The 20,320-nt window shown below is 40.2% G+C and overlaps 1 protein-coding gene across 1 annotated transcript in view; it reads left to right on the plus strand.

The window, feature by feature from the left end:
* The window catches only part of FBXW7 (F-box and WD repeat domain containing 7), a 175,243-nt gene extending 172,480 nt beyond the window's left edge, over positions 1–2,763 (plus strand). The window contains exon 12 of the mRNA XM_080635191.1: positions 307–2,763. Within this exon, the coding sequence (XP_080491317.1) occupies positions 307–575 (269 nt within the window). The 3' untranslated portion in view covers positions 576–2,763. The remainder of the gene's footprint in view (positions 1–306) is intronic.
* The last annotated feature ends 17,557 nt before the right edge of the window (positions 2,764–20,320 follow it).

Raw genomic sequence — 20,320 nt, forward strand, 5'->3', positions numbered from 1 at the left:
CAGTCACCTCATTCTGGATGGTTAAGTTCATTTTCATCATCGTCCAGGTGCACACTTGCCCTCCTGCTTGTACACAACAAAATGAGATCACTGTAACAAAGAAGGAAATCCTGGGGGACTTTTCTATACCTGCATTCACTTAATTTAGAGCATGGCAAGGCTTCTGTACCTCTAAATGCACAAAAATTAACACATCTAATAGATAGAAACAGCTGTATGCAAATAGCTAGGTATTTATTCTATAGGCACTGCTGTCTGACCTTGCTTTCTAATTATACATGAAAATGTTTTGGTTTACCGTTACAGGTCCCAACAAGCATCAGAGTGCTGTGACCTGTTTACAGTTCAACAAGAACTTTGTAATTACCAGCTCAGATGATGGGACTGTAAAACTTTGGGACTTGAAAACGGGTGAATTTATCCGAAATCTAGTCACATTGGAGAGCGGGGGAAGTGGAGGCGTCGTGTGGCGGATCAGAGCTTCTAACACAAAGCTGGTGTGTGCGGTTGGGAGCCGCAATGGGACTGAGGAAACAAAGCTGCTGGTGTTGGACTTTGACGTGGATATGAAGTGAAGGGCAGAAAGATGAATTTGTCCAAACGTGCAGACGATGTTCTCCTGTCCCTCCCCCTGGGGGGGGGGAAAAAAAAAAAAAGGAAAAAAGAAAAAAAGAAAAAGAAAAAAAAATATCCCTTGTCCTTGGTGGTGCAGGATGTTGCCTTGGGGCAGCAGATCCTAAAGACCTACAGACTACGAAGGAGAAGACAAAGATGACAAACTCTAACTGACAAGAGAGGCATTTGCTGTCTCGTCACATAAAAAGGCTACGCTTTTGACCGGGGCAGCTTTGCAAAAATGCGACTTTTGAAATGAAACCAGGTGCAATTATTTCTTTACTTTCCTCCGTCTGCTCCCTGAGCAATTTGGAGGTGAAAAAAAAAAAAAATATTGTTACAGTTCTTGTTAAAAGGTTATTTTACCACAAAGATCTCGAAAGAAGCTGCACAGGCGAGCCTGCTCGTGCACCCCTGGGCCACCCTGGGTCCCGGCAGCCCCTCTGAGCAACACGCTGTCCTTTAGCCCCGCTCTGAGCAGGGGGTTGGACCGGACAACCTCCAGAGGTCCCTTCCAACCTCTACGAGCAGTCACTGGTTGACTTTCAAAAACTAGAGAGCATCTGCAGTGAAACAAAACAAAAACAAAGAGTCCATTCCTGGTGTGGAAAAGCTAAAATATTACTGTGAATTGTTTTGTACAGTTTTATCAGAGCTTTTTCTTTTTTTTTCTTTGATTCCTCTTTTTTTTTTTCTTATTTTGCCAACCATTGCCAATGTCAATCACAGTATTAGCCTCTGTTTAATCTATTTACTGTTGCTTCCATCTACACTCTTCAACGCATAAGTTGCTCTGAGGTGGCAAGTTGTCCTGGGTTTTGAGAGTCCTCTGATGGATTTAATTCGCAATGCTGGTGCTAGAAGTAGGTCTTCAATTACGGGATTGTTGTCCCACCCCTGTACTGTATTCCCAGTGGCCAAACTTATTTATGCTGCTAAATGAAAGAAAGAAAAGCAAATTATTTTTTTTTATTTTTGTTTCTGCTGTGACGTTTTAGTCCCAGACTGAATTCCAAATTTGCTCTAGTTTGGTTACAGAAAAAGACTTTTTGCCACTGAAACTTGAGCCAACTGTGCCTCTAAGAGGCTGAGAGTGGAAGAGTTTCAGACAATTAAGAGTGAAGTTTGCCTGCAAATAAAGAATTGAGTGTGTGTGCAAAGCTTATTTTCTTTTTTCTGGGCAAAAATTAAAACACATTCCTTAGAACAAAGCTATTGCAGCCTGTTCTGTGGGGAAATTTTTCTTTGTGAGGGCTGTGGTGAATGGAATGAACATACATTAAAAAAAAAAAACAGACAAAATTTTTAAAAAATATGATAAAATACAAAAATGGAAATAAAGTTGCTGGTCAGTCTTAGTGTTTTGCAGTATTTGAGAAAAAAAAAGAAACAACTGTTACAGTTATTGCTGGGAGGAACTGACAGAGCAAAAACTTCATGTTTTTGTAAAGATGTCACATGCAAACGAAATGAGAAACAAAAGAGTCAAATGGTTTGCCTCATTCTCCAAGAGCCACAACTCAAGCTGAACTGTGAAAGTGGTTTAACACTGTATCCTAGGCGATCTTTTTTTCCTCCTTTTTTTTTTTTGTTTTGTTTTTGTTTTATTTATAGTCTGATTTAAAACAATCAGATTCCAGTTGGTTAATTTTAGTTATGTAACAACCTGACATGATGGAGGAAAACAACCTTTAAAGGGATTGTGTCTATGGTTTGATTCACTTAGAAATTTTATTTTCTTATAACTTAAGTGCAATAAAATGTGTTTTTTCATGTTAGTATGTCTTTTTTTTTTTTTCCCCCTCCATTCCGCTAGTTGTTAATTCAATATCATCTCTCCTACGAAGGGTAAAGCAGGTCAAGTTGCTCAGCTTACTGGTAGGTGCTAAAATATGTCGCAGGACTTTTTATGTAACCCTTCCACAAAGAGGTGCGCGAGTGTCCTCTCCTTCAATTACCGTATAGGATTTGTCACATGGGCTTCACAAACATGCGGGAAAGCCATTAGCTTCCTATCGCTAAGAACGTGTCAGGATTTGGCTATAAAAAGCTGTTCAAGTACATAAAACTTCTTCCGATAGCATCTTGTTACTGCATTAAATTGAAACTTGATGTTTATTATTTATGGATTTCAATCAATTGATTGCAGTCTGACAGCAGAGAACAAATCCATAAATACAACTAAAATCAAAGTTCGGATTGTAGGAGAGCTTAAAATAAAGCTTCTGGAGAAGAGTTAAAAAAACCCCACATCATTCCAGATCAGTCCAACAGCAGTGTTATCAGTGCCCTGAAACCAAGGTAAGTCATCAGCTGTCTTAGAAACTTACCACTTGAGTGTCATTTTCTCTCTCCAATCTCCTTGACCAAAATCGCCATTTTTTCCTGTGTAAGACTATTCTGTCAGGACAGAACATTTACTTGTTCGTCACAGTTTTCCCCGTAGAAAACTTGCATTGAAGAAAATCAAACCAAAACATTAGAAAATACATGGATGGAAAAGCCAAATATTTATATACTTACACATCTATGACTATGTGCTATTCAAATGTAGTTCCAATCCCAGTGTTACGCAAAACACGCAGTGCTGAAGGATGACGCTTCCATCTGGCCCTAGAAGCCATAGAAGATGACTGAGGAGCTACAAATTGTAAAAATCTGTTCACTGAATTGGTGTTTAAGGGAAAAAAATGCAGCAATCGCTGACAAATAAAAGCTATGATCATCTCGGTATTTATGTGAAAACAATGCAAGAACTAATCCTCTCCTAAAATGACAGTGAAGGATTGCCAGGACTTCACATAGTTCTGCTGGCAATGTGGGCCAGGACTCGGCCCGCCAGATGACAGAAGGTACATCAGGCTGTGCTGAACTTCTGGTGAGAGGGTAAAAACTAAGGGTAAAACTATGAATAATTGAATGCAGAGAGCAGAGCCATAGCTTTTAAGATTATTTAATTCTCTTTCATGATTCGTAGCAATTGCAACAACATGTATTCAAAGAGCTAAGGCACTGGCCTGACAGTGCAGGAGAAGGAGAGATTTCTGAGTAACACTGCGCTGGAGGGCAGGAATACAAATCGGGGCAGAAGAGAAAAATGACAGGAAAGGAATACTTAAATCCACATCAGTTCAAGGTGTGTTTAAGCAGCCAATATGACCAGGAGTAAAATGTGCTTAACCAGAATTGAGAAGTTTTCCCATTGTTAGTGTAGTTCCAACACTATCTGTCTTAAGTTCACATTCCTGCAGAATAACTTGAACCTGCTAAGCAAACAGCGTTTATAGCTTCCTTCATCCCAGTGGCTGCAAAGTGTAGATACGACAGACTAAATACAAAGCCCAACATAGTACTTTTAAAAAAGTAATTTTTGAGTCTTTTTTCCCCTTCAGTAAAATAACTTCACAAAGTTAATTGTGTAGCACTCTGCAGACTTCTATTTTGTGAGAAGTCTGGTTAGGTTTGTAGGATTTGATGTTGCTGATGGGTCATCTGAACAACATAGCTCAATAAGCACAAATTTGCTCATTTATTTAAGTAACGGCATTTCAAAAATGGGCCTGTAGCAAACACATCATGTGTAAGAAACTGTTGAAGCACTTTTGCTTTACTGTCTCCTTACTACCTGCTTTATGTTGAAGCACTCACCCTAACACAGTTCGCTTCATATGAAGTCTGGTTTGGCAGAACATGCTCCAACCGCGACTGTTCAGTAAGCATCTTCCTTTTGTATAATTAATTAGATTTGGATTTTAAGACGGGTGGTGGTGTTTTAAATAAAAACATTCAATAATGCTGGTAGAAGATTAACTGCTTTATGCTTTCAATACACAGGCACTTCTTGCATCTAGTGGCTTACTCATGGTAAGCTGTGTCAAAATATCCACAGCTATCCCAGAGAGAGAATTGCTGTAGTGTTTCTGGCATCTTACCCTCTTGTTTTTAACATGAATTCCCTTTTTAATTCTTGATTTAGCCGCAGAAAGCAGAAAGAGCTTCCTCATTTTCTCCTGTGTCTGAAGCCAAGTGAACGACATTAAAAGAGATTTTTTTAATAGGTATTATTCTTAGTGGACCTTGATTTTAGCTAACAATAACTAAGAGCTAGTGTTGCCACTGCCTCCAAGAGCCTGTTCCTGTGGTCTCAATTTAGTTACTCAGAAAGACGAGCTGTGTCTATGCCAATTTGTAGTTCAGATCAGCAGCTCTCCCAACAGAGCACAGTGCTGCCTTGGAGCCCACAGACAGGATTCCTTTGGGGTGTAACTAAATCAGAAGCAGCTCTCCAAGAGCACACCCCAGGCACTTGAGCCACTACATGAGCATGTGGGACCAAACCACAGCTAGTCCAACACCTCAAAAATACATGCAGGTTGACCTTAGGTCCTCAGGACCAGGAAATTGGCAATACAGCTCTGTCTCTACTGCACAGCGCTGAGTGTTAGTGCAAGCGTAACCTTCAACAAACCCTCTCCCACAGCACCACTGGCTCCTGGTTTGTAAGCAGCACCCAGCTCCCATCCAGGTATCAGCAGGAGAAAAACAGAACCTGCCTTGTAGCACTATAGAGGATTTGCCAGAGAAAAACTCCCCTTTCAGCATGCTTATGGACATGTTCTTCCGAGTGGCTTATGGAATCCAGTTTAAAAGAAAAACATACCTCTCAGGATCAGTCTAGCCAAAATTTCCTACCAGCAAGTCAATACCTGAATCATTCAAAAAAGAAATAATGGAATTCTGTAATTAGGTGAAAGAACCAGATTCTAACAACAAAACAAACAAAACTTGCCAGTAATTACTTGAGTCACTCTGACCAAACAACTGTTGGTTACTTGAAGGGTAATATCCACACTGACCACTGAATCTTTAATAAAGTGCGAATTTTTCCACATCTACTGCCATTTTATCTATAACCTTGATCCCTGACAGTGTTCAGATACACATGTTATGTGCTGATGTTTCGTATTTTATGATGATATATGATATTTAAGATTATACATGAAGTATATGATCTATATGATATACACCAGGCTTTTCAAACTTCACCTAAAAATGACATATACAATTTTTCAAACCCGTCTTCAAGCATCAGCAAAGGTTTGTAAATACAATAGATGTTTTAACAGAAAAGCTGCTCCAGATCCCTTCTGAGATAGACAGTCTGACAAAGTAGGTGTCACCAAAAAGTCAGCAGCCACTACAGGCTCCTGCTCCCTGTTCAGATTGCCAAACAGCCCAGCAGCTGCAGTGGCACTTCAGAGAAAAGAAATGGTGCATTGTGCTGCCATGAGTACACACTGACGAGGAGAAATGCTGCAGCATTCTGTGAGCACAGCTGCCTAAGGACCAATGGCTTTAAGCCCATGTACACCGCATTGCTCCAGCCTGGATGGGTCATAAGAGTCCTATAAAATCATAACTAAGCTAGGGCAGAATCTCCCCACCAACTAGCGATGGCAGAAATCATTAATCACAGAGGTTGCCACTCAAGATCTTGCAGCACCCAAGAATCCAGCAGTGATTCTAAACTACTCGCTGTACAGGACAACCGAGACTTGGCCAGAGGCATCCTCCAGCTCTCCTGTATCCTCACCTCTGCCTTGCTTAGGATCCAACTTCAACTGCCTGATCCCTGCTCATAAGCTGATTTTGTTCAACTCTACATGGTAGCAATAGTTTTAGTGAAAAGTAAACTGCCTGATTCGTCTTCTGCATCTCTGTTCTGCTGGAATCTACTCTCTACTTTTTGCCACTTTCTGCACAGGGACAGCACAACCTCAAGTCTTAACACTTAATGCTCCAAGGTAGTACATGAAGATGAGAAGACATGATTCAGCCCAGTATGACACATTTATCATCAGTATTGCTAAAATTATTTCCACCCTCAGTCTAGACTGAAAATAATATTCTAGACCTGGTGTAATGAAATGAGTTTCAAGTTGATTTCAATTATTTATTTTTTCACACATGAAGATTTAAATGTCACAAACTTCATATAGCTTGGGTTTCTTCATGCCTATAAAATAGGCACATCCTAAGAAGCTTCACAGTTTAAGTAGGATCATGAATCTTGTTGCCTAGAAGCTGAGAGAGGTCACGATCTATGGACAATGAAAAACAGGAAAGCCTATGTGAGCTGGATGAGAAATGACCTATCGAATTAAGGGAAAGGGAGGTGAAATGAATTTGGGGATTTTTTTGTCCAAGGGATCATAGTTTTACGTCCTAAAACAGCTAGTATGGGGTATTTCATCATCCTGGCCAACAAAGCACAGGAGTAAGCTTTCTTTAATGAACCCTTTAGTCTGGCTGCCCTGTAATTGAGGATACGACCGATCGTGTTAGCTCTGAGTTGCATGAACTTCTCTTACCTCAGGCAGGTTGTTTGATGGGAAGATGAATGAAATGCCCCTGGACCTCCTCCTTCTGTCTGGCTCCTCATGTCAGCTGGCCAGATGTCTGACATGCAGGTTTCACAGGGTGCTTACAGTGCACTATTCCAGAGTGCTTTGTTCTTTCAATTTAAAACAGGAAACATGGAATACAGAAGATCCAAAAACTTCAAAGGCAGTTTCCATTGCCAAAGGAGTTGCATTTCAACTCAAGTTCACTCTCTAGATTAAATATTCAAATCTGACAGTGTGGGAAGATGCTTCCCACTTTCAAGAGGACTGATGGTTTCTAAGGAATAGAGGAATTTAGATTAGTTGGCCATAAATATCACTGTGGTAAACTGAGCAGTGCAACTGTTCCTAAAAGGGAGTTTTATTTTGAGCTCCTCGGTTTGAGATTAATTTCTAATAATACCACAGCTTTGCAAACACACAAACAATATAAAACATGTTTTCTTTACCCTGATATACAGCAGATCTGAGTACTACATTTCCCTCTCTTTTCAAACTGTTATTTGCTTTTAAGTTTCTTGATACATTTCATTGCTGATTTGAAATTTTCACATTATAGTTCAGTAAAAAGGAAGAACTCAAAAGCTGTAGACTAGACAGGGCTCCAAAAACGTGCCTGCAGACAGTTTGCTGCTATTTGTCTGCTTTGGTGTTCCTCACGTCAATTCTCAGTTGACAGGAGTGAATGTTTCAATTAACTAGCATACATGTTTTCCCAAATAAACAAGTTTTATAGAAACATGTTATGATGTTGTCCCCAGGGGAAAAGTTTCCTGATTGTTTCTGTTGATGTTTCTATTGCCTATTTAAGCACATGCTTTAGGCATGTGCTGGATGCTGTCTTTACCATTCTGCTGACTACTGCCCCACTTCAAACACCCCAATTTCATCCAGAACAACATGGTAAGCATGATGGTACTTGTCTCCACCCTTCAGTCTCACACACATTTTTACATTTCAAAAGCAGATAACTGTTCAGTCCATTCACCTGTTCACCCGCAGTCATTTACCAGCAGAACCAGCTCTTAAGACCTCACCATTTATCACTGTTGGCCATATGGCAGAATAGGGACAACCCAGGGCACAGAGCATTCCTCCATCTTACTGCTCCCATGTGAGGTATCACTAATGTGTCCATCTGTTAGTATAACTAAATGGGATATGGCTCCAGTAAGCCACAGGTCTTCAATTTGAGTTGAAAAATTCAAGATTACAGCCTGTATTTTAAAAGGTTCAAACTACATATTCATTTCTATACATAAATATTCACATCTTGAAACACTTCTGGTTTTACATATTTTAAAAAGACTTGATAACTACATAATCTGTTTTCCTCTATTTGCTTCCCTCATTTTCTCTTTTCTTTGACATTCACACTTCAGTTTCCTTTCTCCTTCAGTTTCATTTCCTCCTTTGTCCTGTTCCCTATGTTTTAGTTTTCATGTTTTACCAATCCCATTCCTATTTTTCACATTTTTTTTAATCCTCCCCACCTTTCCCTATTTGCAGACTTCTCCACTTAAAACTGTCATAGCCAGCTTCTCTCTCTTCCCTCTGAGCTGGCGAGCTGGAGCCTTTTTCACACCACTCTGTAGATACAAGATATACAAGAGAAACATAAGACAGATGAGAAACACATACAGAGCACTCAGAAAAAATAATTTATTTGTCTGCTTAAACATGAAAGATCTAACGTTAGTCTATCCACAGCCCACAAATGATCCAAGGGGTCTAACAGCACTAGGATCACGCCCTCTAAGCACAGACTGGTCTACCACCCGTTTCACAGAGAACTGAGCAAAAACTATTGCCTAATTCAGGAAGCAGGCAGGAGCATTCTCTCTTCTGCTGCCTGCAAAAAGATAGTGTTTTCTTTAAAAATCACGTTTCCTTGCTCCTTAGGAAAAAGGCAAGTTTGAAAATATTCCTCATTACAAAACATGGGTGATACATGGTTTGCTAAATCAGTGCAGAATTGGGAATTTACTTTTGGCAACAAGCCTCTAGAGAGATTCACCTCTGCACAGAAGCTATCATACCAGCAGATGCCTATTTCATAAAGCTCTGTAGAAGTATAAATAAGATTTTGAGGCTGTAAATGAACCTGTGTTCCAAACTTAACAACAGTGGCTGATATTCCTTCCGGTGCTACCAACACGGCACAGCTGGGATAGCACGGTCTGTCAAGGTACGTTAGGAATAGAATATAAAGCACGTCTAAAACAATCTAGTGCACACTGCTCACTAATTCTTAATACGCACTGACAGCATAAGCAATAAAAGCTGCAGAGCCAGCATATGAGGTGACTGCATACCAGGTATACTACCCTGGCACTGGTGAAATCCAGCTCTTCTAGTGACACAATATATCTCTATATAATTGAAAAAAGGCCAGAGACATCCAGTACTTCTCCGATGCTTGCCGTCTGCATAGTGTTAAACCAGTGTAACTTAATTCAAAAGGATAAGCAACTATTAAGAAGAACACAAACTGTCCAAAGCAACAAAGCCACAGATAAGACATTCTCATCTTTGCAGAACAAAAAGCAGTAAAAACAAATAAAATCCACACAACAACAACCCAAACCAACAAAACTCAAACCAAAATCCCAGCATCTTTTATCTCCCCATTTGTTTCATTTCAGCTTAATGATACTACTAACAATTGCAGGTGAGAAGATCTCCTTGTAAATGCATTCCCACCCCAACTCTGCGTATACCATCCACACAAACTCTGTGGCTGCATTTACTCAGTGAGAAAGATAAACAGGATTTGCCTCATGGTTCTGTTTTTATTTTTGCTCATTCTAGTCAAAGCATTGTTGTTTTACAAACAGAACAGCAACTACCTTACTTCCTCACGGCTTGAACAAAGCTGACGACAGATGAGTGTTGCAGCTCAGCCTTTCCAGGCTGAAGGATCATTGGATCAGGGAAAATGAGTTAGAATTAGACAGACGTTCAAAGTCCAAAAAAGCGGGACATGTGGCTAGCATTGTATCTCGAATGCCTGAGGTAAAGAAGCCTTCCCCACTGACAACCAGACTAATACTCCACACAGCTAACAAGAGTCACCACGTATCATACAAAGGCAGTTCAAATTGACATTAAAGGGAGCAGAAACTCTTCCATAGACATAAGGAGTGCACCAGAGAAGAAAAGAAACACACAGGTTTAATATTAGAATATTCTGATTTGCTCTTGGAAAACCCACACAATATCCCCTTTATGCAATCTGATTTATCAAACAGCACAATGCAGACAAAATTGTTCTGACAGGAAGGTACGAGTTCCTTTAATTTGCAATTCTCCAAATTAAGCTAATTAATACCTAAATCCAGTTATTTATGCACACAAATCAGAGCTTAAATTTTCTGCACCACAGAAGTGGCCTCTTCCCATACACCCAGCTAGAACGAGCACATGCAGATGTACCTCCAGCCATCGACCGTTTCCTCTAGGCTGGCCATAGCCACCAAACACCAAACGGACCCTCTATAAAAGGATCCCTCTCTCTCTCCATGGCTGTTCTCTAAAAGTCAGGACTATTGCCTGTTAAGATTATGCTTCCTATGACTTTGGCTTTTGGTAAAAGCAACACAGGTGAAACAAAAACACTGCTCGACAGGCCTGAGAATGGAAAAATTGTTCTTTTAGCTCTGTGATGAATAGGAAGAAGTTATCTCAGTCATAAATAAAGTGACAGCAGTAATACCTCATACTAAACCAAAATTTACCTTACCTACACTGTAGGACACTTTCCCTGTACCTAGGAAAGGCATAGGGAGACAATTAACTGTGAAGTTCTTGTGGTATTTTTCTTTTCCAGGAGGGATGGCTATTCCAACTTGCTCTTACTACAAAATGTAGAAAAATGTAGAAAAATGTAGAAAACCTACTTTCAGTCTCACCTTCTGCCAACTCAGGATATAAATTTTGCACCACTCTTGGAAAGCAGTGTGGGGTTTTGAGAGGCACTTCTGTTCAGAAACCTGCGGTGGGACACAGCATGTCCTCTGACATCCATGCTTCGTAATGAGAGTGCCTAAGTTTCCATCTCACATCTTCTTAGGCATTTTCCAGCATTCACCCATTATGCATTAAACAGTGAGCAATTGAGAGTTCAAGCAAATGATAGGGAGGAATTAGCCCCTAGGAACACATCAGCTACAGTTACACTCTATGAAGGTTAGAGGCCCAATTCCTCCTCATTTAAATCTGATATTGAAGGAATTTATAGAGCTTTATCCAAGCTACTAATTTGCAATTTTACTGCAAACAATTTACAATCAAATGAAGTGAAAGCTAGAAGCAAAGAGTACATTAATGACTTCATTTTCCTTTTTGCATTTCTCTTCATTTTATCTTCCAGCAAAGACCAAGAACTAAAAAATTGGGTAACTGGCCAGTAAATAAATATAAACTTTTTTTCTTATAATTATTACTTGCATAAAAGCTGCAAGTAATAATTATAAGAAAATAAACTGCTGGAAGTGTTGTCTTCTGCTGAGGACAATCCTGTATGACCAACCTCCAGCAAGAGAAATATGGAAGACGTCACTATTTCTCAGACTGTAAGTTCATGCTTTAACAAAGCAGCACAAGTATCATTTTGTATCAGAATACTAAATTTGTTGTTCTAGGCTAGCAATATGCAATTTGTAAATTATACAGGCACATGTACTGTAAGATGTTCCTTAAAAATACAGTAACTATTCTGTCAAAAATAAAGCATGATTGTCAAAGCAGCTTTTGTAATACACCACTGGAGTTTCACCTACAGCGCAGCTAAATCAGTGATGATGTTATCAGGTTTGGAGGCAGTCTAAAGGCATTGGTCAAGCACCAAGCCTCAGCCTAGGAGAAGGAGTTAGGACAGGTGGCTGTTTCACAGGACAGCAGTCAGTCTGAGTCTTGCTCCTAAAAGACACACCCTGCTGCTCTCTGGAACCAGCTCTGGTGCCAAGCTGATCTGCCGAGACAGCTGGAGAACTCACAGTTTTATAAACAGTTCATTTACTGGAGGGTTAGTGAGCTGAGTTGGCTCAAGGCAGTCAGTTACCTTCCAACACATGAAAAGCAAGTGGCCAGGAGTAAGACAGGTCTGCCCTTCCCAGCATCAGAGAGATGCTAAACCTCAGGAGACACGGGGCCAGGCTAGTATCTCAAATCAAAACCTGCCAGGGAAAGTGGGGGTGCTGCACTCATCTCCTTTCATTCCTGCATCTGTTGTCTTATTCTCATGTTCACCTGACACCCAGACCCATTCAGATAGCTAAATCCCTTTGGCAACAGTTACCAGCAAGATCAGCTTAGGAGCTCAGAGCACATCCTCTAAGCAGCGTAACCATCTCGGCAAACATCACCATCACACTGGACCAGACTGAACTGGTTTTCTTAAAGAAGTGATCTGAAATTTTGCCCCAACTTAACGTCCATGGCTAGGCAATCAGCACAGACTCTGAACACCAAGACCACCTGCTGCTCTTATATAAAGAAACCTTCTGAAGGAAATGTAATGGCTGGAGAGACCTATGTTCAAGATGCCTTAGCCAGCACATCCTCAACACAACCTCTGCAGAGAAAAGGACTCAAGCACCTATAAAGCAAACTTTCAAACTCATCTCTGTTCCCAGACCTGTTCATTTGCATGATGCCGCATGGGAAAGCAGGAAGCTGCTGTAGGAGTAGAAATCCTACACGCTGCTGAGAAGGTGTTCAATGTCTGGGGTGGAAACCACTGTTTTTGCCTCCAGGTATATCTGTACCGTGTTTGCTCATTATGAAGAGCAGTTACAGAGCTTGATCCCAGCATGGAGGAACAAGTCTGAGTCCTGCTTAAGATGTGAAAGTGCAAGACGCTGAGACATGTAATTGGGAAAAAAGCTGGGCCTGGCCCAACTTGGCTGAGTAAAGTAAATCAATATGCCATCAAGGAGAGTAATGCAGCAAGGTAAAAAGAAGTTTGGTTTGCAGAACACACTCTCTCCAATGGTTTGAAATCAAAATGCTTTCTTCTTCAAGCTAGGCAAACACACACAAAGCATTCCTCTGAACCAGAAGCATATGACAGAAACCCAAAGTCCCATGAGCACTTTCCTGAAAGCGTCCTCCTAGGCTGACAAGAGAGGCAGAGAGAACTTGTACAGCTGAATCAAGCATTAGTACTCAGAAAGAAAACAGCTTCAGCCAAGGTCTTGCTGGACTGAGAAAAAGAAGGAAGAACTGAATACAGGCAATTAGCACTGGATATTAAATATTATACCGGTAAACAAAGAACAGACATCAATTCCAACATCCAAATACCTGTCAAAGAGCTCAAATTATTTTCAGGACTGAATCACAGAAGAGTTTGGGTTTGAGGGGACCTTTAAATATCATCTAGTCCAATCCTCCTGTGATAAGCAGGGACCTGAACACTTCGATTGAAGGGGCATCCGCAACTTCTCTGAGCAACCTGTTCCAGTGTCTCACCACCCTCATTGTAAAAAAACTTCTTCCTTGTGTCCAATCTAAATCTACTCTCAGTTAAAGCCATTGTCTCTTGACCTGGCACCACAGGCCTTGGTAAAAAGTCTCTCTCTTTCTTGTAAGCCCCCTTTATATATCTCACTAATGATCTCACTAGAAAATGCTATGAGGAACAGGCTAAGGAAATGCAGACTGGGAAAATATCCTGAATGCCTAAGAGAAAAGACAAATGCCACACCAGGCTTTAGGGAGGCAGCAAACTCAACTAGAGATAAAAGGTTACATCTTGAAAAATGTAAGCAAATGAAAGCAGCTGCATTTCTCTATCATCTTGTATTCTGCAGGATCATTCATGCTTGCACAAAAAGAGCAAAGCGAACATAAGTTGTAGTAATGCTAGAAGTGCTTGTACAGTTATAAAGAGCTGCATGAAGTGCATGCCCTTGAGCTGAGGCCTACGCCCTCCTAAGAAGGAACACTCGGTGGGGCAGCAATAGCAATCGTTAGCTCTCACCACAGAGTACTTGGCAAAGGCAAGGAGCAAAATGCAGCTGTAGTTTTAAATTAGCCTTTGCACTCTGCTACCCACCTTGGAGCTGCTTCGTGGTGGTCCAGCCTTCCAGCTCAAGGCAGAGCAGCTGAAAGGTGCCAACTGCCAGTGGCCCCAGGGCTCATTACAGCAGTCACAGGCTGCCATAGGTTTTCCTCAGGTGCAGAGATTACCCAGATACTCTTCTCTTCCTGCCGCCTTTTCCCTGCAATCACGTTTGAATTGAACAACCGTTAACCTAAAAGCTTTCTGCTACACAATAAATGTTTCAATCATTTCTCTGTGCTAATGTCTTAAGAGTTTAAATTAGCTAACTTGCATTTTGGCATCAGAGCAGGGTAAAAAAACTTCCAGAAATTACGTGGTAAAGGTACTTGTGAAACACAAATTTGGCAAACAAATTAACAAATAAGAGATTAGGCTGCACAAGGAGAGGCATAAGTGGAAGATGTACATAAAGGTACAGGTAATGGATTATTTTAGGACTATGCATTCAGGGCTAAGCATCTTAATGTGGGAAAACAATACAAGGATTCACAGGGCAGACATCCAACGACCCCAAGAGACCTAAAAGGAAAAGGACATAAAACTAGATTACATAAAATCTACATGTATTTGCAGATGTGAACCTTGGAATTTTGTGGATGAAAATAATGACAAAGATCTAAGTATAACAACAAGAAATCAAGAAAAAAAAAAATCAGACAACTGAGATAAAAACGTTTCACAGTAAAAATTACTAGGGAATGGAATGGTTTCTCAAAACAAGTAGCTAAAGTTTGAAAAACCTTGGCTTTAAAAGTGCATCAGGAAAAAATATCAGAATAGCAATTTAGATTAGAAACTTGGAAAACATATAAGGCTGTAAATCACTGAGAATAGAAGCATACATGTTTTTTAAAGTCCTCCACAGGAAAGTATCTCACAGAGAGTATTGCATGAGATGGGAATATGGGTCTAGAGCTTTTCCCACTTGTATTATGCAATTCTCTTTCCTTCCTCCACCAAGTCCATATTGACAACTTCTACCATACAGCAAAGTGGGACATGTTCTAGTGATGTGCAATTACTCTTTGGAACACAAACATAACTTCCAACATGCTGCTGAAATCTCAGCGGTAGGCTCTAATGGAAGTTGTCTGCTTTTTCCCATTTCCATTGGGATGACAGCCTGTGATGCAACTCTACTGTCAGTCTGGCCTAGACTGCTCCCCTGAGACTCCAGACCCATTCAATGTGTTGAAAAAGTAATTTTAAGAAACACAGAAACATAAGTACTTTATCCCTACTTGACTCCATGCCAAGGGAGTTACACAAAAAAACCTCGGGATGGTTCGGGGCTAAATATTATGTAACAGCTACTTTTCTCATTTAAAATCCTCAGTTGTTACCAGAAAAGCCCTCCAAATAAAACCCTCCTGATAATTAGAAAATCCTCACTCTGACAGTCCAGAAGCTGTCACAACATAGTAAGATTTCTCAGTTTAGTTTTCTCTCCTACAAACACAGAATTTTTTATCTTCAAGCAAATTTGGTTTCTGTTCTCATTGTTTCTTATGTAATGGTGCAGTCAGACCTGTTGCCTTCTGAACCACCATTCTAAGTCATTAAGAACAGCTCTCTGCTATTGTTAAGCACCAACATCTGTTAATCCGTCATTAATTTAAATATATTCTAAAAGGCACTTGGCTTTCTACTGGGACTCCAAAACAACCGCTCTATTAAGAGAGTCCTATACACGCTTTACTTTTTAAGTGCAAGACAACTGTCACACCCACTCCCTGGAAGCATCAATACTGGTAGATGTTTCTGCTGGGAGGCAAAAATATCGAGCTTCTCTAGCTCAGCAGGAAGACGAAGGGCTGCAAAAGGACTAATTTTTGGAAGAGATCTCACAGGTCTGGTGACACTGAGGTCTCTAAGTGCCAGTACAAAAAGCTGAACACATTTATTTTTTTAATGGAGGCCTGAAAAGGTTTCTGGAAAGTGAAGAAGTGTCACTTACAGAATATAGCCAAAAGTTCTTAGACAAAGATCTCCAAGGGCTTTAAAGAAATATTGGTATCATTATCGTCACTTTACAGATGGAAAGATGATAGGTAATGCCAATGTCAGGGTCATCAACTCAACTCAGATTTCTTGGGATTGTTCACTGAGACACAAACCCCTTCTTTATCCAGATTTATTTAACATGCAATGAAATAGACTGCAGAGGGTTTGGCCTTGTTCTGAAAACATAAAAATTCTTATAACATTGTTTTTACCTGTACAAAAATCAAGATTATATGCTCTCCTTATTCTCTACTTAGTTTTGACTAAAGAGTAGTTAGAAAGAAGAAGTGAGCTTAGCAAAATGAAACACATTACTTAAGGCTTGCACAATATAACCATACTTCAAGGGTAAAATTTCTGACCTAACTGAAGCTCATACTGAATTCAGTGGGGCAAGGTTTTCACCCTATAGTGTGCGGTAAAAGGGAAGAAAGACCACTTTGTAAAGGTGCTTTAAAGAAGTACTGTATTCAAAGGAGAGAAAAGTTAAGTCAATGAAGTATTTCATGTAAACTCAGTGAGCTCATTTCCCAGATGAGCCAGATATCTGCTGAGCTCTCCTTAAAGGGTAAAAGCAAAGATGGCTTCACCTCCTAAATTTGGCCTGGGGCACAGTGAGAATGATTTACCTTAAGCCAGTTTAAATGCTCTTGGCTTATTCTGACTGAAGATCACGTCTCCTGACAGCCGAAGATACTGAGGCACTGAGTTTAGGTCAAAACCTGGCCCCAAGACTCCAGAATAAAATAGAAAAGCACATCATACACAGCTGAAAAGAACAGCCTTCATCTCAAAAAGCTATCAAAGAACAGCTTTGCCAAATAAGAGGGGGCAGTAATAGTAATTAAAAACAGTATATTAATTGAAAGGTTGACATTTTCTTGTACACTGACACCTATAAGCAGATAATTACAAGGAAGCCCAAACAGAAAGTGTCAGCATGATATAAGCAATGACAACAACCTTGTAGGCAAGAAAAGTTTTCAATAAAAGTCTTCAAGAACTTGTGGAAGACAAAAAGATACTTAAAGACTGGAAAGAGGCAGATACACAGAACAGGAAATGAAGAATAGAGAGAATCAGATTTCAGTACACCTACCTGTATTTGCTGACAAGGTTAGAGAACAACAAAGATTTAATCTACAGACATGGGGAAGACAGCAAGGTGATCAGTAGCAGTCAAAACAAATGACATGAATGCAAACCCCTGTGACATTACTAGAAAACCTACCAACGACGCCCTGGCCTACCTCATGCAACACTTCCATAGTGAACCAAAGGGAATATGAGAAATATAAAGCAGGCACATTCCTAGTTAAAAAACGGTATTTGAAGGACAGCTATCACCAGCTTGTTGTCTGAGACTTGTAATGTACAGTTATTTCATCAGTGCCTTGGGTGATGTAATACACCTGCTGTGCTTGCAGACTACATGAAGCTGCAAAGGGCAAAAACTACCGGAGAACAGGATTAGATTCCCAAACAATAATAAGAAAATGGAAAAGTGTTCTGAAATAAATAGGATGTGCCTCAGTAAAGACAAACATTAAGCGTTATACTTCAGATCTCGTGAGCCAGCTGAAGGTCACAACAATCAACTGCACAAATACTGAATGCAAAACGACCAGCTAGGAGACAGAAGACAACCTAAGGGGTTAAAACACCTCAGAAATCAAGCATCAATCAACACTGTCACACTGCTGGGAGAAGAAAATAATCCTCCCAAACACTAGGGAGCTAAGAGCTAACAAAGCCTCCTCTGAAGTGGTTTGTTCAGTTTAGGACTCTGTATTTCAACAAATCCACTCTCTGTACAACACTTAGAATTTGGAGGCAAGAAGACAACAATGAGCAATATCTGGATAGAAGGCTCTTTGAGCAAACACTGAAAGAATGAAAGGTGCTCCATCTGACAAAGAGAGACTGAGAAGTCAGTTAACATGTATATAACATGTATATGAAGTGTTGCTACAAAGACGAAGAAGTAAAATGTCCTCCACATTCAGTTCATAAGAAATTCATAAGAAACCACCAGTGAATTAAATATGCTGCTTAGGGATATTGCTCAATTTCCATAATAGAAATCTCTTTGAAAAGGTTAGATAAACATTGGTAGTAATGTTTGAGGTACAGCTGAACTGCCCTGGAGGTGGGGGTTAAACAGACAAATGTGAGGTCCCTATTTTACATGATTTTTATGATAAACCCTAGTTTTTAGAACACTGCATATGATTCACTCACTAGGCATATATGTCATTTACAAATGACTATTTTCAATGTGTTTTCTCTTTTTAGAAAGCACTGCAATTTTCTTGACTCTGGTTTGTGATATTCCCCACACAGATTCTATCTACAGAAGCATTTACTTTAGAACTTTGCACATCAGACATGCACATTTGAACAGTATGCAGTATTCATGACACTATCCTGGCTGAGTAAGGCGTGGAGCCAATGATACTCTGAGAGCGTAGGCAAGGGAGAAACAGGAGGAAGCAGTGCCAGCAGTGCTTGTGGAAGGAGGGGAATGTAGGCTGGGAAGAGAAAAATGAAAGGAATGGACTCCAAACTAGCCAGAACTGACCAGAGAGTAAAGCATTTCAAAGTAAGGCAACACTCCAAATGTACAGAAAAGTGATGTGTCTTATTAAAACTTCACTGAGCAGGCTGTTTTGCCTTTTTTTCCTCCCTTCCTCTCTCTCCCAGGGTAACTGGAGTACAGAACCATGTTTATACTTGTTCTGCTTATTGAATAGGATCTTAAAATTGTGTGAGGTGGAGGTGGGACTGATGCTGAGCTGTCAAAGAAAGTGGAAACCAAAAATAATCAAATGTCAACTTCATTGGGAACTGAAGTCAGAGTGGCTTTTGAGGTTTGTACTTTTTGTAATGGGCTGCAAATAAGAGCTGAGATGAAAACCAACACTTTGTTTAGAACTTCCTTCCCCATGGTAGATATCCCATGCCTTCTACTTTCCTAAGCAAATGGTGGCAAAAGACCATGAAAAGATTAAAATTTCCACTCCCTTCTTAGGTACTTGGCAGCTCTGCCTCCCAGTATACTGCTTCTTATTTAATTACCACTTCAAACAAAACTGCCTTATATCCACAGTCAGTGCTTTGCTTTCCAACAGGCAGAGCAACAATGTAAGGAAGATTTAAGGCACATCACTTTAACAGCCATAGGAAGAGAATACAATATCCTTACCAGAAAGGAATAGAAGAAACAATCTTTGCATGACAGGCTGCTTAAAAAACGGAGGGCAGGGCAGTTAGGGAAATTGTTAGTAAGGACAGGGAAATAAAAAAGGGCACACAGAAGTGGAAGGATGTGGATTTTGTCTCTTCAGCTTTTACACTGAACATTGAAGAGATATGATCTAAAACATCCTTCAAATTGATGCTAACGTTTTAGTCATGCAGCCACAACACTTGAGGTACTGCAGTTACCATACTGGGAACACAGAACACAAGGCACTTGCTGCTTTTTGCTATTTTACTTACTAGGCAGCAGCTATTACCTTATCTGCCTATCGTTTTCCCCCTATTGCTCTCCTGTTGCAAGGTGCCACCAATGCTACCATTGCTCCAAAGGAACAGAGGGGGCGCCTTAGGCGCTTTCTGTTGTTTCACCACTGTATTAGTAAAATAAGTAGAGGTTTATTTGATACAGCTAATGCATCAGCAGGCATAAGAGCCTTCTCTGCGCTACACCACCTGCCACTCTTTTGTTTCTTTGGAAGCACTGAATGGATGTGCTATGAGAAGGAGCTATGAAATCACCTGAGATAAGCAGATACAGAAAACCTTTTTTCCAAGGTAAATTTTCTTATACTGAAAAGTGGCAAATTTTGCTTTCATGTAGTAATACATGGACTGAGTTGGGATGTTATTTTTCTGCCTGTTTAAATTTACATCTCTCCAACAGATGGAACAGAATAGTTGTTGCTGCAGGCCAAACTCTGAGAATTATTCTAGTGTAGGCAATAATAATGATCATAAATGGTAAAATGAAGGAAAAGTTCAAATTTAACTCATCAATACATCACTCTCCTCCTTATCACAGAAAAACTGGCAATAACTGCTGCCTGCTTGTGATCCTTTCTGAATGCAGCCAAAGACTCAGCGTGGGATTTCCAAAAGCCATCTAAGGGACTCCAGAGCATAGCTGCGCAGGAATTCTCATGTTTCTTCTCCACAAACAATACCAACCTTTAGAATATAGCTAGGG

Source organism: Psittacula echo (genome assembly GCF_963264785.1).
Source record: "Psittacula echo genome assembly, chromosome: 1".
Taxonomy (NCBI): Eukaryota; Metazoa; Chordata; class Aves; order Psittaciformes; family Psittacidae; genus Psittacula; species Psittacula echo.